The sequence below is a fragment of the Anarhichas minor genome, unplaced genomic scaffold (assembly GCF_050575085.1).
Source record: "Anarhichas minor isolate MPS153535 unplaced genomic scaffold, ASM5057508v1 ptg000040l, whole genome shotgun sequence".
NCBI classification, from domain to species: Eukaryota; Metazoa; Chordata; class Actinopteri; order Perciformes; family Anarhichadidae; genus Anarhichas; species Anarhichas minor.
The window spans coordinates 11,718,852-11,746,821 of record NW_027466486.1 but is presented as its reverse complement, the minus strand read 5'-3'; the positions used below and the strand labels follow the sequence as shown (position 1 = coordinate 11,746,821).

At 44.4% G+C, this 27,970-nt stretch overlaps 2 protein-coding genes across 2 annotated transcripts; both read right to left on the bottom strand.

Moving 5' to 3' along the window:
• Positions 1-227: 227 nt before the first annotated feature.
• LOC142968678 (CD109 antigen-like) lies at positions 228-12,643 on the bottom strand. Its single transcript, XM_076108657.1, has 32 exons — positions 12,564-12,643; positions 12,282-12,433; positions 12,163-12,191; positions 11,809-12,042; positions 11,568-11,696; positions 11,410-11,449; positions 10,461-10,542; positions 10,274-10,379; positions 10,073-10,169; positions 9,875-9,984; positions 9,594-9,785; positions 9,206-9,310; positions 9,010-9,072; positions 8,348-8,518; positions 8,096-8,248; positions 7,290-7,359; positions 7,030-7,114; positions 6,826-6,943; positions 6,378-6,491; positions 5,982-6,200; positions 5,744-5,885; positions 4,918-5,094; positions 4,692-4,773; positions 4,382-4,613; positions 4,039-4,213; positions 3,271-3,461; positions 2,996-3,151; positions 2,784-2,849; positions 2,004-2,143; positions 1,710-1,866; positions 587-689; positions 228-430 (listed from the first exon to the last, which is right to left on the bottom strand). Exons 1-32 carry the CDS (start codon positions 12,641-12,643, stop codon positions 228-230), a joined length of 4,173 nt encoding a protein of 1,390 aa, XP_075964772.1.
• Positions 12,644-13,700: 1,057 nt separating this feature from the next.
• Positions 13,701-26,502, bottom strand: LOC142968638 (uncharacterized). The gene is made up of 12 exons (XM_076108612.1): positions 26,174-26,502; positions 25,527-25,647; positions 23,208-23,819; positions 22,949-23,001; positions 17,368-17,867; positions 16,885-16,981; positions 16,686-16,752; positions 15,886-15,946; positions 15,552-15,648; positions 15,290-15,406; positions 15,144-15,203; positions 13,701-15,017 (listed from the first exon to the last, which is right to left on the bottom strand). The coding sequence occupies exons 2-12, from the start codon at positions 25,564-25,566 to the stop codon at positions 14,928-14,930; spliced, it is 1,794 nt and encodes a 597-aa protein (XP_075964727.1). The 5' UTR covers positions 25,567-25,647; positions 26,174-26,502; the 3' UTR covers positions 13,701-14,927.
• Between the last annotated feature and the right edge of the window lie 1,468 nt (positions 26,503-27,970).

Sequence of the window (27,970 nt, the reverse complement as noted above, 5' to 3'; positions counted from 1 at the left end):
TCATTCACATTATGTCAAGAAATAATACAAAACACTTCATAAACCGTAGAAGTCGTGTGCACTAAGCAAAAGAGCTGCATGCAAACAGGCCTCTAAATATTACAATCACTCGTCAAGAAATAACTTGTATTTAAAAAAAAACATTTGATTGCATCCAGTGCATATTAACATACATGCTAATATTATATAATTATGTCTGATTGTATCTTAGCTATAATTCATTCCAATTAGACGACAATAAAAGAAGCAGTGGCTCCAAGAAATAGGCCGATGAAGCTGCAGGTGGCGCTGCTTACAGAGCGAGACGACTGAGGGGAGTTCACGGTGATGGTGACTCCAGGCCGACAGCGATCACAGTTCTCACCACAGAAGGAGCACAGATTCATGTTGTGCAGGATGTCGGAGTTGTATGTTCGTGTTGCCTTTCTCGCTGTGAGATGGGGGTAAATAATCGTATGATAGTCAGTACATGGTACCGTGTGTATGTCACTGAAAAGTCATGCTTGCTAGTATGTTTTAGTGGTCTTGACTTTTCTCAGTCCAACATGAGACGGAGCAGAATTTAATTAACTGTAACTGTACTCACTGGGTTCATAGTAGTCGTAAGCCCGCACCACAGCATCCTGTACGCGAGCCACTTTGTAACCTCTGATAACTGGAAGTCTGATGCAAACCTCTGACTTGTTCAGCTGCAAATGGGACCAGAAAAGTGAATGTCTCGACATGAAGACACAATACTACACAATACAACATTTAATTACCTTATTCATCATTTTTTTCTTTTAAGTTAGGGAAGCCTAATACAGCAGCCCTCATATTCTCCTCCTCAATTACACTTTAAAATGTACTGAACAAGAAAAGTGTGGTTCTTTGCAGACCATAGACTGTATATAAGAAATTGATATTCACTGTGACGTCACCCATTGGTTTGTGAACTACTGTTTTGAAGCCTTGAGATCAGCATTTTTGCTGTAGTCATCTTGTTTTTTAGAGTTTAAGTTCCAAAACGTAAACACGGACACCTCCCACACCGGACAATGCCGTGGTAGCAACCTGTCAATCACAAGGTAGCCACGCCCTAAAGCATACCCTGCTTTATTGTGTATTTTACTCTAAATGGGACCATGATATACTAAATGTACATCATGCTGTATTGAAGAAGACTTGAATCTAGCGATTGGGACCATAAACTCATGTTTACAATGTGTACGTAGATAATAAATTAAGTGAGAAGTAGGGTCATTTTCTCATAGACTTCTATACAATCTGACTTCTTTTTGCAGCCAGATGAGTGAGTCGCCCCCTGCTGGCCAGTAGAAATAATACAAGGTTAAGGCACTTCCGCATGAGCTTAATTTTTCAGGACCGGAAGTCGCCGCCTGTTGCGAACCCTTACTGCAGCTGTTCTCAGGGTTTGCTCTTTGGGTGTGGGGCTTTTAATGACCTGAGGAGTTGTCATTTGAAAATGACACACAAATTACATGTAATGGGTTTGACGGCTTTATAATCAATTGAATAATTCACAAAGAGGCCAAAAAAACCAAAGAGATCTGATTCGGGTTAGTCAAACAGTTCTATTCGTGAGCTCCAACCGTGACGATTTAACACGACCAATAAGATTGTTCTGGTTTGACAAAGTACAATTACAATGTGGCCGTCCTCAACATTTCATGCCTGACCGTGAAATGAGCACATGGTGAAACACTTACTGAATCTAGGTAGAGGCTGACTTTCTCAGGAAGTATCTCCACATTTCTGATAAGATCAGTAAGGCCAGCTGCTCCAGGAGAGAGACTGAAACCACTGAGCATGCCCACGTCCAGTATAACCATGCCCGTATGAGATATCACCTGATTGTCCTTTAACCTAGAGAGGACAAGGAAGATGTACATGGTTATAGTCCCTTGTCTTGCAGGATATTTGACATGCATGACATTCACAAAATATGAATGAAGTCATAAATGCAGGCATATTTGACCAACCATCTGTGTTGTAGTACTTACCCCGTGCATATAGTTAACAGCATGTGACTGTTGTCTATTTCCTCAGTAACATCAACACTTAATGAGAAAGCCTCCTCGTCTTTGGCGTGCTGCAGGTTCTGTGAAAAAGCTTTGGTGTCCAAGTTGTAAAAGATATTCATCTGGATGGATTCATGGAGATGTTTAAAAATGTAAAAAACTTAGATTTAGTGGCGAAGAGATTAAATTTACTGCTAATATACGAGTCAGTAGTGGAGATGATTAAATTGCCTCAACGTCACAATAACAGTATCGTTGTAGGAATCTCTCCATTCCATAAAGCAAAGATGAAATAAAGATTGCATCTCTGTATTTGTTCCAACAATAAAGTATTGAATCATGGAAGTATAAACAGGATTTGGTGGTTTGTAATATTGAGCATAATGAAAAGATTAACCTCTCACCAAAGTCCTCCTGTGAGAGATCTGATCCGGAGACACTAAAGGACTTCAAGCTACAGTATGCGTTCCAGATGTTAATTGCTGGGAGTCCATGATCATGCTACATTTGCATTTGGCTGTTTTGGTTTAGCACATACAATGCAGTACGTTGTGCTGGGTGAAGCCACCATGCACAGCTGCATGTGTTCAATTTATTCTGGTCATGCTACAGTTGTTAAACCAGTTTAATGTTGATGTCTGAAGTATGGAAACATGCCTGCATTATGGGAGGTTGTGGTGTTACATTTTCCTTAAAAAATGGATTGTTTTTCGCACGATTCATACTAAAGCTCCAAACTAATCTAACATTGTCTTACTGTACCTGAAATATTGCAAATCCTCTTCCCTCCATGTATATATTTAAGTTCAGATCTTTGTCAGAATTGATCTAAGAAACATAAAGTAAAAGAAGGCAAACAAAGAAAGCCCAGGATGACAACAGTATAGTCACATGGTACACTAAATACACTATCACATAAATTATTCAATATATCAAGCACGCTACGAGCACAGGATTCCACCCAGGTCCATTACCTCTTGGCGCATATACGTCAGATAGTTGGTGGAGTTGATGGTAAAAAGTGACACGAATGAAGACGCCGGGGCGGATATGTTGAGTCGGAGTTCGATGGCGTTGGCACCGCTGAAGGCAGCGTAAACAGCCAGAGCCTGGAGGGCAACCACTGTGTCCTGAGAAAGAAAATGTTCTGCCAGTTTAATGTGTATTTGAACAAACGGGTCTTAATTCTATTTCCAGCTATATAGCTACATTTCAGTTTCTCGAGCAACAACAGCGGGCGTGGTGTCACCTGTGTGGTCCCGTAGCCTCCTAAATGGTTTCTTTGCTCGCTTAACCATTTCAAGATTTCAATGGCCTCCACCAAGCTGCCGCGCCAATAAAGAGCCAGCAGCACATAAGAGGCCATCTCGATCTGTGCTGAGCGCGTCTGCCAGTCATGTGACTCCAGGCCAGCCGAGGATCCCCACATCCTGACTCCATCTTTGGAACAAAATCGAAACTTACGGAATTAGATTTATGTGCTGCACAATCTCACCCACTCACAAATTCTAGCACTTGGCCAGATGTTGGCACAATACAGTAACTACCTACAAATTGCCCAAAGACATAGGAGCCACAAGTAATTTTTTATGGTTGCAGCCTGTAAATCAACAATTAGTATTTCAGGGTTGCTAAAGCAACACTTTTTATATTTCGGCCTGCAGAATATTTCTTTAATCATTGGTGGTAGAAAACATTTGCAAACTCCTCTCTGACTTAGTCATCCCCATACAACGTCTCTTTACATTGCTAATTGAAAGCAACCTTTGTTTTTTAGCCACAATGAATGTGCTGATCAAGCAGTTATGAACTGCAAAGTCTAATCTGAGATTTGACTTTAAATTCGCATCAAGGCGCTCCTAAAATATTTATCAAATAGTAATGTAGTCCAACGTATCATCCATATCATGGCATTTTCACTGCATTATCAACAATAATAATAATAATTATAAGAAGGTATTGAAGTAGATATGTGACTTTTGCATATTCCTGAACATGAAATAAACTGCTAAATTACCTCTGTAGTCAGCTCTCCTGCTGAGCTCATCCAGGGCAGTGTCCGCCACAGGACTATTGGTCAGAGCTAAAGCGTAGGCCACCAGACACAGGCTGTAGTTACTGACCACCGCTCCACTGGACACTTTGCTCTCCAGGTACGTCTGAGCCAGGGACACATTCCCTGGGTACTTGTCCTTCACACAGACAAACCAGACAAGAGTTTTATGAGCCGTTGCACCACTACTATCAACTGACTTCTTTGCCAAACATATGATATACACTTTTTTATACTACATTATGTATACTACATTTTTAATCCCATAACGTAACTTATTAAAATACACAAGTTCCCCATAACTCACCACGTAGCTGTCGTCCTCCAGCAGTGCCATCAGTACATAGGCAGTGAGTCCCACTGAACCACCATCCAGTCCTCCCTGTATTTCCGTGGAGATCAACCTGCCCACCTCTCTGAACTCACCCTGGGGCCCCTGGTGGCTCAAGAGCCAAGTCATGGCTCTGGTCAGGACACTCTGGTCTACCTGCATGTATGACTGAGCCTGGAGGAAGCACCTCAGCACGAAGGCTGTCAACCTGGAAACCACAGAGAGGAGAAGGACCGTTAGAGTCCTTTTTTAAACCAGTGAAAAAACCATTCCACCGGTGACCTACCATGTGCTGCCAGAGGTGTCGCTGGCTCCGAAAGCGCTGAATGAGCCATCATCTCGTTGGTAGGACAGTTGTTTTTGATATCCTTACAGCAGAAAATAGAACAAGTTTCAAATTGAATCCAATAAAGCGTCGCTCACAAGATGCCCTATTGCATCTGAGGAGCACATGAATTAACTTTACTCATAGATTAAAACTGTATACAGTACATTGACTCAGGGCTGCTTACCTTCCATCATGTAGCCCAGAGCCCTGCTCCTGATCTCTTTATTGCCCTCAACTGAACTTTCCAGGTACTGGATTACATAAATACATGGAGCAAAGTGGATCATGTTCTGCTCCCCGCAGCCAACGGGCAACTGAACCAGCGAATCCAAGTTTCTGATGGACAAGGCCAAGATATCACCTGTGTAAAGCAGTACATGAGGGAAGGAGGAGAGATTTAACTGTTGCACATATTCATGAATAGCTTTCAGTCTTAACAGACCTAAAAAGGGCACAGAAAGTGTCTGTACTGGGAATTATTATAACGTTTCCCAGCTTTACCACACTACATACTACGATTTAGGAAATCTTAAAGTTACAAGGTACGGAGGAATGGAGAAGAAGCTAATGAAGACCATCACAAGTAGAAAGTTACACAGTAGACAACAAACCTCATCCTGCATGTTTGCTTGATGTTTTAGTAATGCTCACTATCACAACAAGCACAGAAACCACACATTGGGCTCCAACTGAGGAAAATATAGAGGCTTTCCTTTCTACCATGACAAAATCCCAACATCCCTCAACCTGGAAGGAGCCAAGTCCAACAGCCGGACAGCTGCTCGGAATCTGCCCGCCGTAAACATTCCTGTTTGATGTCCATCATTCACCATTCTTCAACATTCAGCACCCAAAATGTTTTCAGGACATATACCCAAAATCATCATCTATTCACAAAGGACAATGCGGGCACATATTATGCATGCCTAATTGACTTCAAGTAAACAAGAAGAGCGCAAAAAAATGGAACTGCCACTCGCACAATAGGGAGGACAAGATCGTGGACGTACCAACCACTGCCACATAGGCCCTCTGGCTGCCCGCTACCACATCTGGTGGAAAGGAGAAGGAGATGGATCTGGAACTGTTGTATTTCAACGGGGCCATCTCCAGGAACAGAGTCTTCGAGAAGGACTGTTCAACTCCCTCAGGCTTCGGGAACATGGAAGTTATTTATAGGATGAATCGCATGCCACGCAGCACGTTACATTTCTGAAAACACTTTTTTTTTTCTCCATCATACCACACCTTCACAAGCACTCTCCAAACAAGGCTGTCTGAGGCCTCCGCGGATACGGCATCCACAGATATTTCCATCTCGCCCAGACCCGCGGGCCTTATAGGGAACAGCGCTGAAGCAGCCGCATGACTCCGCATGGTGAGTTTTCGGGCATTTACCACCGAGGCGTCCCCTCTGTCTGCCAAAACAAACTCAAAGGCCTCACTCTGTGCTAGCAGCACGATTACCTGTTGAGAGGAACGTCTTTTAAAACAATGTACCATCTTCTGTGTGCCACAAATGACTAGTGATTAGTGGAAGGTACAAATAAATCATCAGTGAGGGAGTAAAGTCATATTTTCCAGTTCAGACGATTTACCAGTCTTATTTTAGCCAGAATATTCCACAAATGTAGTCCTCCATACCTCTACGTCATGCTCTAAATGGTTGATGATGTTCACCTCCAGCACAATCTCCTCTCCCCTGATGAGGTACGATGGGACATCCAGAGACAAGGAAAAATCTTTGGACACGGTGAGCTGTGAACGAGAGAACATAAACCAATTCAAAAGCAACTTCGGCTAACATTGTTAACAGCGGATATTAAAAGTTATGGAACAGGGCTTACAACCTTGAACATTGTTAAAGCTGCAATTCTTTACGGCGCAAATACTTTTTAGTTTGTTTACAAGACAGCATAGGATGTTCTTAGAGTGCCACCAAAGGGAAAGACTGAAAATCAAATCTCTCCCCATGTCTCCAGGCCCTTTTCCTTTCCTTGCAAAAAGGAAGCAATTAGATTTGTGGGAAATACAAACTCCATATTTGAGAAACATCACTGATATATAGAGGCTATAGTGAATATTTAGTTACCTCTTGTGGCACAGGAGTGAAGCCCAGACCCAGGTTGTCTGACATCACCAGTGCAAAAGCTCTCAAAGACGTAACGCCATCTGGCACTGTTATTTTCTCACTTATCCACGTTTGAATACTGATAGAAGTGACAGAGAAAAGCGCAACACTGAATTTATTGAGCACTCATTTGAATCACCAGCATATGTCCCTCTCAGCACTCACCTGACACTAGTGTCGAGCCACAGCAAGGATTCAGTGGCATCCATCCAATGGCTCCAGTACTTCTCTACCATTAGGTCATCTCCGTCTTAACAAGAAGAGAGAGAAGAGATCAGTACTGTACAAGTAGCGGAAAGATGAAGATAAAATCCAGTGGAAATTGTGGGACAAATCCTAAATGGTCCCCAGAGGGACTCCGAATGGAATGTAGATGCTATTCTAAAAAGGATCACGTTGACTCGGTGTACTATTTAATATCATACCATTTGTGGGTCCATCGGGCTTGTTTTTCTGATACAGTCTGGCATTGGTCAGCATCCTAATATTACATTCCTGTGGAGTGAAAGATACAAAGAAGATGATAACAATGGGTAAATCTGTTACAATAGCTGCTAATATTACAGCTAAAAGCAGTTTTTGGAGTACAGGCATGAAAAGCCTGTACTGAGACGTCCACTATCAGATCATGCATCATTAGTGTAACAGCCACTAATATATAGGTCAGGTCTCAGCAGGTGATATAAGGAGTAAAACTCTGTAAATGCCCGAGGAGAGCTCGCTTGTTAAACTGATCTATTGTACCAGACACAATACGGGGCGCCAGAGCTTTGGAGGTGGGGAAAGGTCAGTTTAAGACAGCCCACTGTGGTGAAGCTTTTGTTTCCTCCACCTTGCATCCATCAGTAACCCTCAGGTCCTGGACCCAGCACACTAAAGTTACCAGTTCATAGAAACAGCAGTCATCTCCTAACAAAGCAGACAGATGGTTTACACCCAGACGAACCGGTTTAGTGGCCGCACACTGAATGGCCATACAGTATCTAACTGGGAAAAGTGTGAAGTGTTTACAACAGATTAAGAGACCGGGAAGACGGGGGCTTTGCAATGAAACTGTGAAATGAGGGGGGGGGGGAAGAGAAATGAAGCAAACCGGACAGTATCCAAACAAGTGACTTTCTGAAGGTTCACAGGAGTTTAAGTTTCAGAGATGATGTTTTGCTCTTTTGTCTGAAGATATCAGACTTTCAAACCTTTTAGGGCTTTGGCAAATTAAAACGGGTCGTCACACCTGCTCCACTTTTAAGTCGAGGTCAGCCCGCGGAGCGTCACCATGCGCCCCCATCACCACAATTCCCAGCTGGGATCTCGGTTCGAGAGCCGTCACGGTGAGAGACACCTGTTCACCTGGCTGAGCTTTCTCGGTGCTCCAGCTCAGAGACCCCTGAGGAAAGCGAGCACACAACGTATCACAGACACGACCGGGCAGAATCCTGCAACTATCAGAATAATACGATAGAACACGTCGACAAGATGAAATTACATAGTTGTGTTGGTTGATGGGTATGTGCGCCGTGTCCATGGTGACCTCTCCGTCAGAGAGGATGCAGTAGACAGTGACGCAGGCCTCAGGGGACCAGGACACTGTTGGGGTCAGAGAAAAAGAGGAGGAAGTCTTTGTCCCGGCGGCCACCACTTGACCTCCAGAGCTCACCTGGAAGTACAAACACAGTATTTGTTCTTTGCACGAACCACAAACTTCTTCCAATATTTCACTAAGCACAGGAAAGTCCAGACATTCCTGTAATGATCATTCCGTGTAGCATACAGTATTTTAGCATTGTGATTATAGATAGATAGATTTAAGGTCGGTATAGACCAAGATATGTAAACCTCACTTGGTTCGCACGCTTGTTTACGGCTTTTCTTTTGCAAAACAATATATACTCAAATAAAACATGAAAGAAAAATGATTACATCAAACTCAAAAGTGTTTGGGTTTTAACCCTAAGCAATCAAGTTTTCACCACCCCTTATCCATTAACCAAACACCCGAGATAGATGTGATCAAACTCATTGGACAAGCTTAACAGCACTCTGTCTTTAAGGTTCCTTATCTAGACATGCAATATGTCGTTATTGCAGAAAAGGAAATTCCTTTTTTATTTTTATTTGCGTGATGTGATATTATCTGACCAAACATACCACAAAGTGCAGCTCAGTTGGTTGAAAGGTGCTCTTCACATCTATCTGAAGAGGCAATCGAATCTGAAAAGTTAAACACGTCATGCGAGTTATGTCTCTCGGTTGCATTATCAGCATCATCTACTGTCGGCATGTTTGCTGTGTTATTTATTTTGCCGACGTACCGCATTGGTGCTAGATATTTGTTAAGAGCTACCTGTGCCGGTAAGGTGTCGATTGGGGAGATCTGAATGTAGGAGCCGCTGGGAGAAATGTGGTTGTTGTCGACCGTCAGAGTCTCCTCACTGGATTGGAATCTTGCCTGAATGTAAACACAAGAAACAGAAAATATGAACATAAGTAATCATTTGAACCTCATAAAATACATTATCAATGTGTGTTGCTGATGTTTTGAAGAAAAAATTCAAAAAATTAAGAAAGTAAATAGTTTCATAATCTTAGGAAGTTTGCTTACACTCTACTTATTAAGTTTATGGGTCTTGGGGTGATTTTCTTTCGACACTGAAACTTCTCATATTACATACAACGAAACTGCTTCTCCCAGAGGACCAACATTCCTTGTACTGTTAATCAAAAATACTCACCCGAATAAAAAGCATCCCTACTTGATCCTGTAACTCGAACTGAATGTGGATGTTCCCGTCCTCCGGCACTCGGAGTGTCAGAGTTGTAGGCTCAGCGTTCACCGTGGATGTTCTCTGAGTGACTTCAATCGCAGCAGACTGAGTCAGATCCCGAGCGCTGAGTGGCATTCCGTCATATCTAGAGATCCTCAGCTGTGGAGGAGACGCAGAGAAGGAAATGAAATGGGAACATCAGTTTAAAAATAGATGTTGAATAAACAGAATAATAATAATCCACTCACTTGTGCGACGAAGAGTAGAGACGGCTTCAGTGTCGGTGGCGAATCATGGAACGCAAGCTGGAATGTGTTCCTCATGCGTCGGACTTCAACAGTTTTGTTCACTTTAGATCCTTGGGTGACAAGAGATGATGTAACAGAATGGTTTGGAAGGTGCGACTGGGATGCTTGAATCCAACGTAGTTTCAAAATATATCTCACTTGTGGAGTTGTCAGTAACACAGACGGCAACGTGCACGCTGCTGCCAATTCCTTGAAGCAGATCGTTGCTGAAGAAAAACTGTGTTGACCCGTAGATCTGAAAAACAACGGCCAAAAGTCAGCCGATGCGGTTTAGTACAGAGATACTTACTGTACTAACTGTAAACTATCTTTCATAAATGTGCTACACTAAGACCTCACCGATTTAGTTTGTGTTTGCACCAATGGCGATGCAGTATTGGGCATAGCGGGCGCCAGAGTGACTGAGACAGTTAGTGTTCCCTGTACAGGTCGTCCACTGGGGTACCTAGAGGGAACAAACATATAAAGTACTGCATCATATGTTTAAATGGGATATTATGGATTTGCACGAGTTAATTGAACTCACAGTGCTCTCACTGATCCTGATATGTCCTCTCCAACGAGGACCCGTGAAGGTGTCTTGAGCAACACTTCAAAGTGAGGATGCTCTGCAACAGGAATGGTAGTAAGTAAGTTTACTTACAAACAAGACTACGAGTATAGCAGGGGTCTCCACAAACCTTTGTAAACCTGTTAAAATTTCTATTCTATCAAAGTCACAGACATGCCCCCCCCCCCCCCCCCCCCCCCCCTTGGACACACAATCATTTTTTGCCAGTTACACTACTTTTTAAGTTTAGTTACATCGGTGGCGCCGTAACATTAGGCGATGACCGCAAAAAAAATAGCCAGCCAATAAGAGGAAAAACATCTACTATTTTCATGAGGAATGGGTAACAGGGTTGTTTTTTGTGAATGACAATTGTGTGTGTCTCAGTCGGTGAAAGGTCAACGTTAAGCGCCACTTCACCAAAGTCCACAGCAACTTTTCACGTGACTTTCCGGCTAGTTGCATTCTACAAACAAAGAAGATAAAGGAGCTGAAAACGACGCTTAAAAGACAACAGCCTCTGTTTAACAAACTGATGAAAAAGGCTGACGCAGCAACAGAGGCTTCTGTTAGTGGAACGCATCCTAACGAAACACAAAAAAAGCCCTTTGGCGGTGGCTGAAATGTTATTAAAGGACCATAAAAAGAAGACAGAAATGACTAACTCTATGCTGTAAGTAGCTATTGGCTACTTTCATTTTGTGGTATTAGCTCTCAGAGGACAAAAGGCTGGAGACCGCTGGTCTACTTTTCTAGAGGAAAAGACAGTAGGATTAATCCTCTGGGGACCATGACTCGGTACCAAAATGACATGGCAATCCATCTATAGTTCTTGAGATAGTCTTGATCGACCGACTGAAAGTGCCATCCTCTGCTGGTATGGTAGAAAAAAAGAGATATTGCACTAAACTGATAGGTCTATTACCGTAATGCTCCACAGTGAACGCTCTCGCATCAGTGACGCCCTGTAGGGAAGATGATGGGAGGTAGAATGGAAAGATCCTTTTCTTATTCAATTCAATGAGCAGTATTTTAAGCAACATGCTGCACAAAAGTGAAGTCATTTCTTTATTACAACCCTACATTCATTGTGGTTGTGATCACCCACTGGCCAAGAGGATTTGGGATCGTCTGGGATAGACTGAATTCCCACAACACAATGCCCAGGTTCCCCGTGGACTCCCACCTGTCGACGACGTTCCCTCTGGGATCCTGCGCGTGACAAAAGAATGTCAGTCAAACCTCCCACCGCCACACAATACCCGGCTAAAGATTCATTCAAGTCCTCTGGCTTCGTTCTTTCACACAGAAGACAGAGGCCTACCTGTACAGAGATATCCACTCTGCCTTTGTACGGACGCTTATCCATCTGTACAGACACAACTCTGACTTTGACGGTGTCGCCTGGTTGGTAGCGTGATCTGTCCGTTTGAATGAAGGTAGAGACGTTCCTGGGGCTGAAGCTGAGGGTGGTGGTGTTGGTAAAAATGAGATCGTCCTCTCTGTAGACCCTCACCGTCAAGCTTAAGGGGGAATTTGCAGTTGTAGATCCAAGAATCTGGAGCGATTGTATCAGCAGGTTTAGACACATACATGTGATATCAGGCTAAACAGGTAATTTAATCATGTCCAAGTATTTTTCTCTTATCGGTAAGAAAAGAACACAATTCATACTCACAGCAGGGACTGTGAGGACTCTGGTCAAACCTGAAAAACAAAATGGATACTTTAGCCCTCTAAAAAGTCAAAAGTGATTCTGCAAATTAACCCAAAACCTCCTCGTCACTGCAGTATCACCTCCTTGGAAGTCCTCTGTTTGGGCAACTTTGGAGTTGCCGTGTGCTATCTCAGCAGTCACCCTGCCAGGGAAGTCAGCAAGGCCAGTGATAGCCAGCGAAGTGGGTGTCCCAGCATGCACCACCTCTGGACTTGTGATCAGAAACAATGGGCTAGTAGAACATTGGAAGAATGGCTTGTTATAGATCGGTGAAACAAGTTGGAGCATGAAATAAAAAAACTGCATCAATATATGGATTAAGATTGTATTAGGGCTGTATCAAAAGACCACGTCTCTCTTACCTGGAGGAGTCTTGGGTTGAACCAGGCACAGCCGAACACACAACTCCCGCCCACACAACCAGAGCCCAGATCCCATCCATGCTTCTGGTCCGCGCTTTGCCACACGTTCAACGCCTGGCTCAGACACCAAACTGACAGCGACCGCGTCGTGAAGTGACCTGGACCTACGCTTTACGAAACCCCTCCCCCCCCTGTCTGTCCACCAACACCCCATGGGGCCCGCACTCGCACGTTTATACGCACTCTCTCACACACACACACACACGCACATATTATCACACGTATATTCTTTGTCACACACAAAGGAGGAGTTCACACACTCTTAACGCCTTTGCCCAGGGGGATGTGTCTCATCTATCTCTCTTTTTTTTTAGGATTTGACAATCTGTCCAAAGCACAGAGAGAGTCGTCGCGGTGAAGAAAGCCCGTCTTGAATGTCAAGAGAGAACACAAGCCTGCATGTAATGTGTGACACAAAACCACCTGAGAGTTGTGTTCTTGATGGGTTATCTGAAAACTAAGAAGCTGCTATTTGAATCTGTGTTGCTTTTGTAAACATTTGAATACTTTATACCCCGTCCTCGGAAAGCAAATCCATAGAGTTGCGGTTCAGCCACAGTATGTGGTAAACAGGTCTGCCATTTGAATTACTTTGTGATAACAGAACAGCGGGGCGTTACTGAGGCTTTGTCACGGGAGATGATGGTGATAAGTCAGGGAAATACGTTCAATTTTAAACTGAAAAATGGGACTTAGTTTATTGTATCAAGGTTTTTTTTTTTGGGGGGGGGGGGGGGGGGGGGTTGCACTGTTATGCAAGAGTGACACAGAAATAGATGTTACACAAAGAGTTTGTGTAAAAATAGCAGCAGGGAGGAGATGAGCTGACATTGTGGGATCATGTTTTAACCTCTAAGCAGTAATTAAAATTTTCGCCAAGGAACATGATGACAGAGGCACAATGACAGCCTGTATTGTTTCTTCTTCACCAGCAGGAGGTAGTAACGTGTAGGCTAACTCCTCCTCTCAAAGCTGTGCCTGTTCCAACTCAAACCTGGACGAGATGGGAATACTTTACTATGCTCAGTCTTTTCACTAAAGTAAGTGTTTAAAAATACCCACACAGTATTATTTGCTTCATATTAACATTTTATTTCTTTGGTATTATTCTTTTCACACTAGTTACATATAAACAGGTTTTACAATGGTGTTACTTTGGCAACAAACTCCGCTTTACACCTGCTGAAACTTGTTTTTCAGTTTCTCAGCTGGCGTGTGGTGCGAGGATGCGTCTGTGCGATGATGTTGCAACCGGATGCACAAGCCTGTGTGGGCTTGTGTTTTGCTTTTATTTCACTCCTGTAGTGCACATCCCTGAGCACCTCGACAGCGTTGGCCCACTTTAGTTGACGTGGAGGCACTTTTTTTTGTTTTGATTTTGATCATTCAGTCGCTGCAGTTACTGTGAGAAAACACGAGCTGTCTGTCAAACCCGAAAGTTGAACTTGACAAATCTTCTGACTGGTCTGCAGCCTTTTCTACTGAATACCTACCGAGCCCGTAGAAGACTAACCAGCAGTTATGCAACATCTGCACTGTACATTATTACATTCGTACACCAACAAGGTGTCGACAAAAGTGCATATTTACAGAGTGCTTAAAAGGTCCAGGATGAAGTAGAATCTTTGAGGAGCATAACAGACATGCTTAAAAGGTAAAACACATTGGCGGGTAAAACAACGACCAGTTTAAGGACTGCTTACAGATTTGATAAAGGACATGATGTTATACAGTACTTATGGCCAGTGACGTACCAGTGTGGAGACATTTACAGAAACTCAGCCTAAACATACACCTTCCTCATAAGGATGCTATAAAAAAAAAGATCCACATGTTCTTTATTGTGGTCAATAATAGTATTTTAAAAGCTAAAATATGGAAACTTTTGTATTAAAAAAGATGTTTTATTAATCCTTCTCAGTTGGTCAGATTCGTATATAAGCTATCTACTTTCACTGTGTCTGAATGCTTCACTACGTACTGATGTAAGTCAAATGGCAGCTGATTTAATGTATATAAGAAATAAGAATGGAAACAAACCACTTCTGGTCAGAGGACATTTTCCAAAGCGTATGACAAGCAGAGGGGACTTCAGTCCACAGTTGAAATTTGAAATACTTTTTTTTTTATGTTTTGACATGAAGTCATTGTAGCTTTTACTAACAGAAGTTCATCCAGTTTCCGGACACACAAGAATAGGTATATTATAGTATTCGGGGAAGCCATCACAACTAATATCGTTTCCTTTGGAGAGTCCTTAAGGATCCACTATGTGGGGCTTGTCTGTCAGTATACCGACAGCAGTCACATCTCAAAGTGCTGGTAGATGCTCTCCACGTAGCTCAGGACCCTTTGCCAATCAGGACCTCCTGCTCTCAGCATCTCCTCTACCGTCTATGGAGCAAAGAGTTCAAACACGTTCATGAGCTCAAAATCGACCTCGCATCTGTCATAGAAAAGTCAGATGAGGCTTTACTGTATAATCATTTGTTTGAATCAGAAAAGACATCAAGGGCGTACCAGGGTTTGTGCAATCCCAACAGTCTCTCCTGTTTTGAATGCCAGGCTGAGATTCTCCCGCTACGGAGAAAATAACGAATCGATAAGTGGAACACCATAAATCACTCGGTCCCATCCATTAAACAAGCGGCGGGAACAGGCCTTACCTTGTTCTCTGGAGTGAGAGTGGTGTAAGGGACGTGTGAGGGGAGGTAGGTGTGGTACACGGCACAGAAGGCGAGACCGTCGGCCCAGCTGCTGCTGAAGTTGGTGATGTCGATATTCTGCAGGGAGGGAAAGGACAGAGAAGATTACGGTAACGCAAGAGAATGGGTTTGTACATTTGTACCAATCAGAATTTGTCACAACAATACTTGTGTTGCTCTGAAAAAACCCTGAAAATGTAAACTAAATCATGTCCAGGATCACCTTGTAGCCTTGTGTTCGGCTCTGACACCAACGGAGCAGCGAGTTCCTCTTTGAGCCTCCGTGGCGACGCAGCAGCAGGTTGAAACCATCCTGGGACCTGACAACAACAACAAGATGTAAGGCTCAGGAGCTTTTGGTTTGAACACTGCAGGAGTCGTTGTCAGTCAGAAACCCTAATTAACACGTTGATTCCAAGTACGAGAGGCCCCAATGTCCAGCTGTATGAGTTCACCAGACAAATGTACTCGGGTTGAAACGACAGGATGTAGCAATTGGGCCGGTCCTTTGGACAAACATGGTTTGTCAGCGCGTGAGTGTATGTGTGAAGACTCACTTGGTGGGAGGCAGCTCAGTGAGGGTAGAGTTGTACTTGTTTAGAGACTCCTCGCGTTTTCCTGTAAAGACAAGCAACCGTACTTCATTACCCAACAGCATGCTGTCATCATGAACACGCCAAGCAGCGGTGGAAGGTTTAGCCACACCACCCTTAAACATGCTCACATATATTTATTCTATTCTATTTAGAGCAGCTTTCACTGATTTTTGGCCACTTGGTGGCAGCAGAACAAGCTGTAAGATTGACATTCACTCTATGAAGTAGCGAACTATTTAGCAAACAATTGCCCATTTACACATGTACACACATGCCCATGAACACTGAGCGACATTAGCATTCTAAGTAATGGATTAAAATATATAGCCGAGCTAACCGACGGATTGTTTCTTCTCGTACCGATGAGCTATCTGCCGATAAAGAAAGGACCAATGAGGGTTTACCTCGTAAACTAGCTTTTAAAGCCTCCCAAATCGGTAAAGCCCGTGTATTTCTATTTCACCTGTCCCGTGCTCTCAGATATGTCTGCGTGCTCGTGGGATAAAATTGACTTGAACCTGACATATTTAGGTTGCCGAAGTGATACTATATTTGTCCGGGTTTGGCAGGTCTGCAAACAAAATGGGAACCCATTTGTGAAAAGCATTGCTCAACAGCGCTGCCAGTGGTCAGAAACGACACAAGGTACCTTTAAACAATTATACGGCAAAACTGGTAACGTTGAAAAAAAAAAAAATGGTCTATGCCACAAACACAAGCATACTGTGACACATTTTGTACACACGTATACACAAACACACCTGTGTCAGTGCTCGACCGGCTGTCTTGCCAATCCAGACTTCTTCGGCCTCTCAGTTGCCCCGAGTTCTTTAAAAAAACAAGACGAGATTCAGTCAAAATCACGCCATGATCAGCAAACTCAGGATTAAGTGTGTGTGTATTTTCCTGGCTAACAAACGAACTCAAAGGAAGGATCCTCCTCGAGATGAAGTGTCTCACCTTGTTTGTAGGGCCAACGGTTGAGGCGGTGTGGGGCTGGGAAGTTCCATTTTGCATGGTGGGGGAGCCTGAGGAGGCAGGCAATCTGGAAAGGCTCCTGTAACATTACAATACATCGTTAGTTAAACCAAACCAACTACCTTTTAATGGCATTTTTTTATTTTTTTATTAGACAGGTGTTCCACTCCGCTCCAGCTGTGTAGATACAGCTGTTCAAACTGTCCTCAAGTGGCCCCAACACAGCCTGTGGGTTGAGCAGTTGTGCAACACGGTCAAAAGAAACAACGGTCACAGTCCTGACCAAATTTGGTGATTGTATTTTATTTGCCACTGCTATGTCAGAGACAAAAAATGTGGTGTTTTTTTTTTTAAATATCTTACTGTCGGAACACTTTTAAGTGCCACCGACACAACATTATGCTTTAGGTGTGTTCCTCTGTATTCCCCCAAAAAGTCACACAGAGATCATACAGTTTATCTCACCTTGACCTCTCCGTGGTTACCGGCCTTCGCACCTCCTCTCCACTCCTCTCCTTGTTGGTCACGTTCCTCAGGTAACGCTTGGTCACACCTTTACAGTCTGCTTTGGCATCCTCGACATTCTTCGTGGATTCATTGGGACTCTTGCCTTCCGTCCCTTCTCGCCCCGGCCCGTGCAGCCCCGTCTCCCTGCCCCTTTGGGTCCCGTCTTTGCTTTCGGGGATGTCGGTTGCTTCTCCGTTGGGCTTCTCTGGTTCCTGACACGGAGCCTGGGCGAGAGCGGCCAGTCTCTGCCTGCTCTGCTTCAGCTCCCCTCTCAGGGTCACCAGTTGCATATCGGCCTCCTTCTGTCTCTGCTGGGACGCGGCCAGCTCCCTTTCCACGTCCTTGTGCGCCGTGCGGAGCGCAGTCAGCTCTTCCTCCGCCTCGGCTCTCAGACGGTCCGCCACTGACACTGCCACCTGTAGGTCAGCCTGGAACTGCAGCCATTCCCCACGCTCCGTCTGGAAGGGGAAGAATATTGAGATTTTGTTTTTATCACAGTACAAACGGGGATTTCATACTGCAACACTACTGTCGGCAAATATTATTCTTCTGCAAATCATTTTCTAAAATAACTAAATACAAAGCATACAAACGGATTAAACTGCCATTTTTAAAGCCAAACTGGAATGAGTGCCAGAACAAACATAGCTGAACCCTCAGCAGACAACGACTATAATCAAATGAACAATCACATATGCATTTGGCGCTCATTAGGAGACGAGGTTGAACTAAACTGAGCGACAAGCTTCAGCAAGCAGAGAGAGGATGGGGGCTGACAAGTCCTCTCTAATGAGGCATAACTGCATTGTGAGCCAAAAGGTTTAAATCATGTCATCTAGAGAAGTCAACAAGATTATGTTCTCAGCTTTTAGAAGAAAGAAAGTTTGGAAAAAAGATTTAAGCAACATTTTGGGAGTGTGTTTGAGGCCATTACACATCTCTCGACGAATTAAAAAACATGTTAAATAGAGTTCCCTTTTGTAAACAGTTATGCAGTTTATATGTCTAAGGCTTTTATTGTGATAGGTAAGAGTGGATCTGGGAATGCGCTGCCAAGGATGAAAGGAATAATAAAGTTTGCTGTCTTGGTCCAGACTATGGAGCCTCTGTTGTTGTAGAGTACAGAGTATGTTTTCAGTTTGTCCATATTTTATTTGCGGTGCGAAAGGTCTAAAAAAATCAACTTTGTTCCGGGAAAAAAAGGTGTTTCCGCTGCGTAATATTCGCATTCTGTGTGAGCTACTCATGACGTACGAGGCCATTGCTCTCACACAGGCTCAGTTTTCAGTTTTCCTTCTTGAGGAGTATTATTGCCTCGGACGTGCACAAACACTGCCTCAGACATCAAAAGACGACCAATGAAGCCAGATGGCAAAAGATACCAGGACATCAAAAGAAACGCTAAGCAACCGTCATCACAAAAAGTGGGAGGGAATGAGGAAAAAAAGAAGGAAAAAGAAAAGAGGAGAGACAATAAAAGTGGTTGAAATCACGCACAGATTTAATACCGTTAAGACTGTGGAGAACTGTAGGAGTGATGTGAGCGAGTGCTGAGGAGCGGAGCGGTTAGGAAGGTCGGTAATTAGATGAAGAATGGATGGAGATGTGGAGGAGGAGGCAAGTCTGACCAGTGACTCAAGACCACAGCTGGACTCGATTACACTGCGCACACACACACACACACACATATCATATTCCCCTCTCCTCTCCCCCACATACACCTCCCCTATTCTCTTACCACCACACCACGCTGTTAAGTTGTCTCACACACATCTACACGTTCGGGGGTGAGCTGGAGCGCATTCCCTCAACATGTGTCGAGTGAATAGTAGCATAGTGGTCTATGTTTGGAGAAGTTCTAGATTAAGTAATACACCCATTTTGGACTTGAAGGATCTTGTCTTCGTTATCTGGACATGACTCCAACTGGAGCATGTCTGTTTGAGGAAACAGGAAGGAGTGCTTTTCGGGTTCACACTGAGATAAGGGTGTGGATTGTCAGTCTTAAGAGACAAACACACACACGCACTCCCTCAAGAGCTGACCTAGTGCCCCACTGCAAGACCAGATGTGGTATCCAGCCCACACACACACACACACACACACACACACACACACACACACACACACACACACACTCTTGTCTATAAACTTGATGCACATCTGAGTTCCTGACAACTTCTGGAAAGGGTCCAGCACACTTGGAGATTGTGTCAGCATGTGTGTGTGTGTGTGTTCCAACCATCTGTCCCTAGTTCACCTCCACACCCAGTCTTTGATACATACTTGGGGAAACATCCCAGCTCTGTAATGGCTCCTCTGTCCAGCTTTCCACAGCCTGTGGTGTGCATTCAAAAAAGCAGTTGAATAGGCCGTTACAGCTATTAAGGGACATTTCATTTCCTCTACAGCAGTCACATGCGCGCACAAAATGGGCAAATGCCCCCCAACTGGCACATGAAAATAGCCCGGTAGCGCCTACAAGTTGCATATCTAAATGTCCACAGACATCAAAAGAAAAGGGTCCCAAGTCCACTGCAAATTCGATACAAGCCCCCCCCCCCCCTCCTCGGATCCTCCCAAACACACTAAATCTTCATTCTACATGTGAACAGCCTCCGTGGGCCTCCAGATACCGGGGCCTTTATTCAGCTGCTGGAGCAGCCTAGCGAGGAGGAAAAGAGAGTAGAGGGAACCGGGAGATCATTCCTGGAAATCTCTGGCAGCGTTCACCTGGAACTGATTCCAAAGCAGGGCTTTGTGATCGACTGAATCTCCAGGAGGGAGGGAACACAACTTTGACCAGCTGCCCCCCACCCCACACACACACACACACAGACACAGTACCCAGACATGAATGAGTGTTTTCATTTTTGTCGATTAAGACAATTGAAGACTGGTGGTGCGCATAAGCACAGACAGATGGCACATCGCATAATATCCTTCGTAGTTCGATGCACATTGGGTAATCATGTGTTTTCAGAATTCAGTTTAGCTGCGGTACATCAGGAATACATTATGACTGCAGACAGACAGAGAAAGATATGGAGCATTTGGGAACGCAGGGATGAAGATGGATGAAGAGGCGCGGAGGAGAGGCTTAGCTCACAGAATGGGACTGGAAGAATAATGGCTTCTTAAATTACACGGGAAAAAAAAAGAAGGTCAAAAAACAAGGACGTCAGAGCTAAAGCGAAAAAAGGCCTCAGCAACCTGCGGTCTGATGAAAAGATGGACGGAACGGGAAAGAACAGACTTAAGAGGCGAGGAAGCGAGATAGGGGAGGGCCGGGGAGAAGAGAGCGGAAGGGAGGGATGAGACGGAGCAGTGCGTCGCAGCAGAAAGTTGGAGGGTAATTGTTTCGGGTTCTTGTGCTCAGGGAGGAGCGGTCACTTCCCAGAATGAGGGAATGAAGAAACGGCGGAGAAGCACAGCAAGGGAAGGGAAAAAAAACTCGCACCAGCCAAGACTTTCAATGCATATCTGAATGTGTTTGTGAGTCCTCTGTCTCACATGGAGCACACACACACACACACACACAAAGACACATGGCCTGGTCAGTCACTGCGCAGCCGCCCCCCGCCATCTCGCCACACAGCACAAAACAAGTTTTGTCTCCTGAACAGCCGAATGTGAACCCCCTCCTCCGCACTGCACTCCCCTTCTCCGGCTCGCCACAAAAAGGCTCCCAGGACGGCAGAGCAGACCGAGAGGGTTCATAAAGTCGAGCTTTGCAGGCTTATATTGCCCCACCGAGAGGGCCCGTGTAAACACAGTGTTGGATTGGTCCGATATCTAATTCACGGCTATCCTCTCAGTCAGTAAGTCTATCTGAGGTTCAGCTGGCCAGTGCACGGCGGATATTTCCAGGTCCTTTACAGGGACGTGGGAAAGTGGAGGAGAGGGGAAGGGAAAAGCAGGAGAAAGCAGGGATTGAATATCAAGTAGGGAAAGAGGTGACAAGGAAGTGTGGGGGGGGAAGACTACATGATTGTCATGTGTGTCAGATTAGGGTTAGGGTTGCAATATAATAATTTAAACAATTCATAAAAGTAGAAGTAGTAAAGGGGAGGACAGTCACAGGGCGGAGAAAGGAGGCGTACTGTAAGGCCATATTCCAGCTGTTAATCTGTGGCAGATATAGAGGAAGCTGGGAGCCTCTGGGTCAAGAAGTTGGAACGAACGACACACAGGAAATTACCGCAGCATATCACCATCCTCATAAGAGCATGGAACGCCCGAGCAACGGGACTGAAGAGTGCTTGCAGAATGTACATTCTTATTGTGCATGGTTTCTTCATCTTTAGCTTTGGGTACGGAGCCTAATAGTGGCTCAATCCGAAAGTGTGGCAAAAATAAAATGAACAGTGAAGGAAACAGGTGTCCGGCTTAACATTCAAGATGTATGTTCTCCTTTCAAAAGTAGCCACACGCACATGCAACTATCTAGGATCAACTCTACAAGTGGGAGCTACAAAAAAACCACTTTGACAGATGACGATCTCAAAGATTTTCCTCTTTTGGGGCCCTCTCAGGAGAAGCAGAGGACAGGAAGACCTCCATTAGCAAGGCTGCAGCTCCCAGAGGGGCCCAGTCCAAGGCCTATTGTGATAGAGGGGGATGGAGGGTGACAGGGCGTGCTGTGCTGTTATCTCCTGGATGAAAGGTCACAAGCGCTACTCTGACTAATGTATAATTGGAGTGAGTGGCTTCCTGTTTACATTGCTATACTTGTTTGCAAAAAGGGCATTTTGTTCTTGTTTGAGAACTAGTACTAAAGATAGGAAAAGGTGGGAAATACAACAAAAAACTTGAAAAATGAAAACTCAAAAACTCAAAAACTACGACTTTTAGACGCCTGAGGTCTTTTCTCTGTCAAAGTGGTCCCTAATTGACTGAGCAAAGCCCCCCTCCTCTTAGGGACCATTACTATGTCTGTCAAGTTACCACTCTCGAAAGTCACAGTCATTTTTGTAACAACGGGTCCTTCGCTTCAGTCAGAGGTAGACAAAGGCAGGCTTCTCATTTCTAGCCGGGGGCCATTGATGTTGCTGGTTGAAATGGTACTTGTCGCTAGCTGTAGCTAGCTAAATATGCTAATGTTAGCTCCATCAGTTCGTTAAAAACTTGAAAGTCTTGAGCCAACTTTTAATGTTTTCAGCTGACTCGTTTTATATTGAGAACCCTGCAAAATGCGTCTTCAGCAAACACTTGATGGCTACATACATGATAGTAGTATCGGCAGTGAGCTAATTAGCAGGACATGCTAACCTTTGTAGCTTACGCCAGAGCAGAGAAACACATTGTTCAATCCATGCTTTGGAATGGCCGTATTTCCCATGGGATTTATAGTGGGACTATGGTGGGTGGACCGTGGACCCTCTAGGGGGGTCAGGTGGCATAATATAGCTCCATGTACACCTGGCCTACTTACAATTGCTGATTGGACAATCGCTGTTCGGGGGAGGGCTTTTAGCGAATCGTCATTATCGTACCATGATCCTATTTAAAAACAAACAAACTTTCTAAGGCAACTCACCTGCAAAGTACTCTTCAAACTCTTCGCTTCTGTCAGTAGATGCTTCAGTGTCTCTGAGGGAAGGAGACAGAAATGTCAGAAGACATCACATGCATATCAAATACAAAAAAAAATGTCAAGGAAATGGATTTACCCTTCTCAGCGCACGGAAATGTCAAGCCCACAATGAAATGAGGAGTTTTAGTTCTCAAACTAAAATTCTGCAGACCTGAATCATTTTTTATCGTCAGAATATAAAGTATATTGTATTATATCTTACCTGCTGTGTTGGTGGCCCCATCCTGACCGGCAGTGATACCCAGTGCTGACCTACACTCCTCCAGCAGCTTCTCCAGCTCCTGACCCTGACTGTCCCCAGCTTTGTGAGCCGGCAGCAAAGACTGACTCAGACCGCTGTCCCTTTCCCTCCAGTTCTGCCCAGAAGAGCTGCCCGCCACAGGTGAGGCGCTACACAGAGTGGAGGGGCTCTTTGTGGGGCTGATGGCCGCAGTCTTCCCCCGGGAGGCCAGAGGTCGAGGGGCGGAGGTAGGAGGACCCCCATTCCTCCCCAAAGCAGCTTGTCCTTTACCCACAGCACTTCCTGACTTGTGGTGCAGTGGGCTAACTCCAAGGCCAAAGGTGAAGCTATTTGAACTGGCCGGTGGATGAGGCCTCACATCAGGAGCGGCACTGGAAGTGGTAGGGTTGGTGCTTGGCTGCGCTTTTTTCCCACTGGATGCGAGGACTGGGACCGGAGGTGGCGATGAAACCGGTGCTCCAGGGGAAGGTTGAAGTGAGGTAGGGGGAAGGAGTTGGGGGACACCGGGCATGGAAGCAGGCCCATCACTCTGTGGAGAAGCAGGAGGAGTGTGGAAGCTATCCCCAAGGGGCCCTAGAAAAATAAAAACTAATTCAGATGAAATAAGAAAAGCAAATACATTTTAAAACCCTCTCAAAACATTTATATTAGGGCTTTAGTGTTTTGTTAGTTGTGCTCAACTGTCACCATACAGGTGTCACCGTTGCACATCACCCAGATGTGTCGAAAAAGCAACTCGTATTTTGTATTTACAAGAGCAGGAGGATTGTCTGTCTTTCAACGATTGGCTCCTAAACTCCAGCTCGTCTTAAACTAAGATTTACAGCGAGCACAGAGAAACATAGAAGAACAGCCTTCTACTGCGAAAACTCTGCACATACACCATGCTGCACATCCAAACATCCAAGTAAAGCAACAAGGCTTTAAAGTTATGAATAAAACACAACAAAACAGATTGGAAAAAAAAACTGACTGAGAAACTGAATCATATACAGACTGTAGGGAAAAAAACAACTAAAAAGTTTCGTGGTCATTCGTCTGGCATGTCGACGCTGAAAACACCATTGAGAGCGGTGACCGGGCCAGCAAACATCCAGGCCAAGCCCCTGAAGATGAATGCTTTAATACAGACATTCCTCTCGGGCCGCTCATCCACAATGTGACATTCATTCTCCAAATTCAGGAACGGTGGACACGCGTACACGGAGGACAAATGTTTCCCATACATAGACCAATTTGCAGCAGGCAGGCACAAATAAATTTCCAAACTTGACACAATAGCAATAACACAAGTGATTTCTACTTTTTTGGCTCAGCGCTCCTCGACCGCAACAGCATGCCACTAATAACAACTTTCAAAGCTATGGGAACCACTGGGCATCGTGTATCCGTCTTTTCTTTCCTCCTATTCCTTGTTTGGACAAAAGCCTCACTGCTCGTAAAATGAAGTCCCTTTCTCTTTTTTCGTGTTTGTAAAGTACCTGCTGTAAAGTCATTGGGAAAGAATGACAGGATTGTCTAATAACTTTCTCATGCCACCTCTGCTTTTTGTTCGTCCAACCATGCGCACGGGGGGCAGATTGACTGAATGAGTGTGCGTGTGTCCATTGAGGTCTGTGTGTGTGTGTGTGAGAGAGAGAGTGTGTGTGTGTGTGTGTGTGTGTCAGATAGCATTAGGCGTCCTATGATTAATCTGCCGCCCTTGTGCAGAGCCGGGGAATTCTGCCGATTCATCACAGCTGGCCTGAACGAATCACATAGGGACGCCAGGAGAATGACCACTCACTGTGCAACACACAGGAGGGCTGCCAAGATTCCTGCTGCTGCTCGACACACACACACACACACGCACACACACACACACACACACACACAGCCTTTTCCGCTTGCTTCTCCTTTTGTTGCCTTCAATATCCTGATCGCCACTTATCCACCCTTCTTTCATACAGTCTCCTTACTCTTCCTGTATTTCTTGCTCTACCATCCTCCTTCTACTACATTCATCGGTGCAATAAGGTGTGCTGAATTGATTCTAACAATAAAATAAAAATGAGGCCAACACACACACACATATTGTCAGGTGTCTGTGTGTACTGCCAAACATTTGAAATCCACAGAAGCATGCAGAGACAGACCAACGGAGATTCAAGGGAAGTGATTTGACCGGAGCTAGTTTCAAAAAAGAAGAAGAAAAAAAGGAATTGCAGGCTCATTAGTGTGTGTGTGTGAGTGTGTGTGTGTGTGGGAGTGTGTGTGTGTGTGTTTTATGTGTTGACCTACCTGTGGGTCCATGGCTGTCCTTGCTGGAAAAGTTACCCATACTGCAGTAATGGGGTTTGGGCCGCTGATGGGGGCCCTGCAGGTGCTTGTTGCTCTTTCACTCAGCTCAGACCAAAGTGACCTACACGCACACACACGCACACACACACACACACACACACACACACACACACACACACAGGACATCCAGAAAGATGATGCATGAAGTCATGCACTTCCAGTAGGCAGTATGTTATCCAGCTGAGACATAATTCAGTGAGCTCAGCTGTGTAGTGAAATAACCTCCGTGCCTTTAAATGTCATGATGCACTGGTGGAGTCTACAGGGAACATGTGACGACCGAAGCGCAAACGTGAACACAGACCTCATTGAAAACTGAAATTCGCGCCATCGAAACAACACAACTAATAACTTTTATTTGCAAAACATATTTGATTAAAAACAACTAAAAGAAAAACACCAATCATTTTTCATTCTCAGGCCATTGACTTTAACGCGCTGTCGACGCTTTTACACAAACAGTCCGGATTATGCGCATCCAAGAGTTTGAAACCGTGTTTTCGAAAAGTAACTTCAATTCATCGCCCGCTACGTTAAAACCGATTGACCTTTTTAGTTTTAAAGAGCAATGAAAGGCGCATACAAACCCCTTGAAAGCGGCAAAAATAAAAACTCCCAAAATCCTTTTTGTTCGCAGTTTGGTGAACTCTTCCTCTCCGCCGCTTTGACTCCTCTCAGCGCTGCTCAGCCGAGTCCTCGCGGAGGAGAGGGAGCGGCAGACAGACCCTCAGAGCACCGGTTAATCCCCGCGACCTGTGGCCGCTGGAAACGTGTCAATACGAAGACCACGCATGATCTAAATCCGCACATCGAACAAAAGAGCGGATAAAAAAACAACAACAAAACTCCATGGCACAAAAAGACACCGGTGACAGATGGCGCTCGGTGTGTCCGCTGGAGGGCACCGTTAGACCGCGCTAGCAGCAACTTGTTGCCTCCGGGGTGTTGGGTGGCCCCTCCTCTCACCTCTCGGCCTCATATGAAGCTGACCTTACAGGCCGGTGACCCACTGCCCTACTGTAGCAGACGGATCCAGGCCGCACAGTTTTATTGGACCTTTTCTGTTAAGAACAGCTTTAGATGTGTTTAAACTCCCCCTTTTAATGTGTTTGGCCTCTAAATAAATGAAATCACTTTTCTGATGACTCTTTATTAGTGCAGAAACGTTTTGATTTGCATGAATCTGAACCATAACATTTTATATAACGGACACAAAAATGTAATAGAAGTGATTTCCACAGTAGCCTTGGCCTGCTGTGGCTCTGCTACTTTACAGGTTTAAGTGGTTTAAGTCGTGACTTGCTAATTTAATTCAATGTTACTCATTATACACCGCAAATAATACATTCACTAAAATACTAAATAAATTCTCTTCAAGGACTTGTATGTTTTCAAAAAACTGAAAGATTCAGATTTTTTAGATACGAAGAACCATGTCTGTGAATTGTGACTAACTTTTGATTATGCGTCGTATAATAGTCGTATAATAGCTATGCTATGCTATTATACGACTTAACACTCTTAACACTTAAATTGTCTCTTTTTCTTGTAATGAAAAATGTAATGTCTTGGCTTATTGTGTCAAATCTGTAAGGATGACATAGAGGCCATTGAATCGTGACTACATTGCAGGGGACAATATTAAGAAATCTGGTTGGAGCAAGATACATGTTCGCAAATAAAATGTGGAAATAAACAATGGCACATATTTGTATATTGTCCACTTGATGAAGTCTGAAGCATCAATATCAGTGTCCGCAACTGCTCTTTGGATTCACCGCCCCTTTATAATAATGTGAATGTGGATCTCAAGACTCAGGATTCAGAAAAGCTTTACCCGAATAACGAGGATGACCCATCAAGTGAAACCTGTCTCCTGCATCTAAGGTCTAAAATTTACACAACTGAATGATTCAACAAGTTGTAAAATCAGCGTCTAACCTCATTAAGCCTAATTACAGCAAAACAGCATGAATTTCTCACTTTGACTAAAAACACATTTATTTGTCGGTACAAAAAGCACAACTTCGTCGCACAGCACAGTACAAACACCACCAGACCCACAGGTGTGACTAAGTGCAACAGTAGAGCATCATGTTTGCCAAATGCTTTTATTTTGTAAATCTCTTCCAACATCTTTTCATTAAATATTCATTGTATTGCTAACAGAACAAATCTCTCCGTTAATGGGCACAGCCGACGTCGAGTTTGTAGACCTTTACAGATTAAAATGAACGAGCACTGAGGTGTGACACCCACACAACAAGCTAACAGGTTTAATACTGTGCCTCCAAACATTCCCTGTGTTTTATGCCAACACCAAACGTCTTCTCAGATAATCATTTGTTTTTTTTGTCAGCGCACTTGTCTTGGCAGTTCCCCCT

Coding starts and splice junctions, on each gene's coding strand:
- LOC142968678 (XM_076108657.1), bottom strand. CDS start 12,643: ATGGATGGGATCTGGGCTCTGGTTGTGTGGGCGGGAGTTGTGTGTTCG. Junction 5,095..5,743: donor GGCCTATGTGGCAGTGGTTG/GTACGTCCACGA, acceptor TGCTTTACACAG/GTGATATCTTGGCCTTGTCC. Junction 1,867..2,003: donor CTGTTAACTATATGCACGGG/GTAAGTACTACA, acceptor TGTCCTCTCTAG/GTTAAAGGACAATCAGGTGA.
- LOC142968638 (XM_076108612.1), bottom strand. CDS start 25,566: ATGGGTAACTTTTCCAGCAAGGACAGCCATGGACCCACAG. Junction 15,947..16,685: donor CCGGTCGAGCACTGACACAG/GTGTGTTTGTGT, acceptor TTGTCTTTACAG/GAAAACGCGAGGAGTCTCTA. Junction 15,649..15,885: donor ACTGAGCTGCCTCCCACCAA/GTGAGTCTTCAC, acceptor TGTTGTTGTCAG/GTCCCAGGATGGTTTCAACC.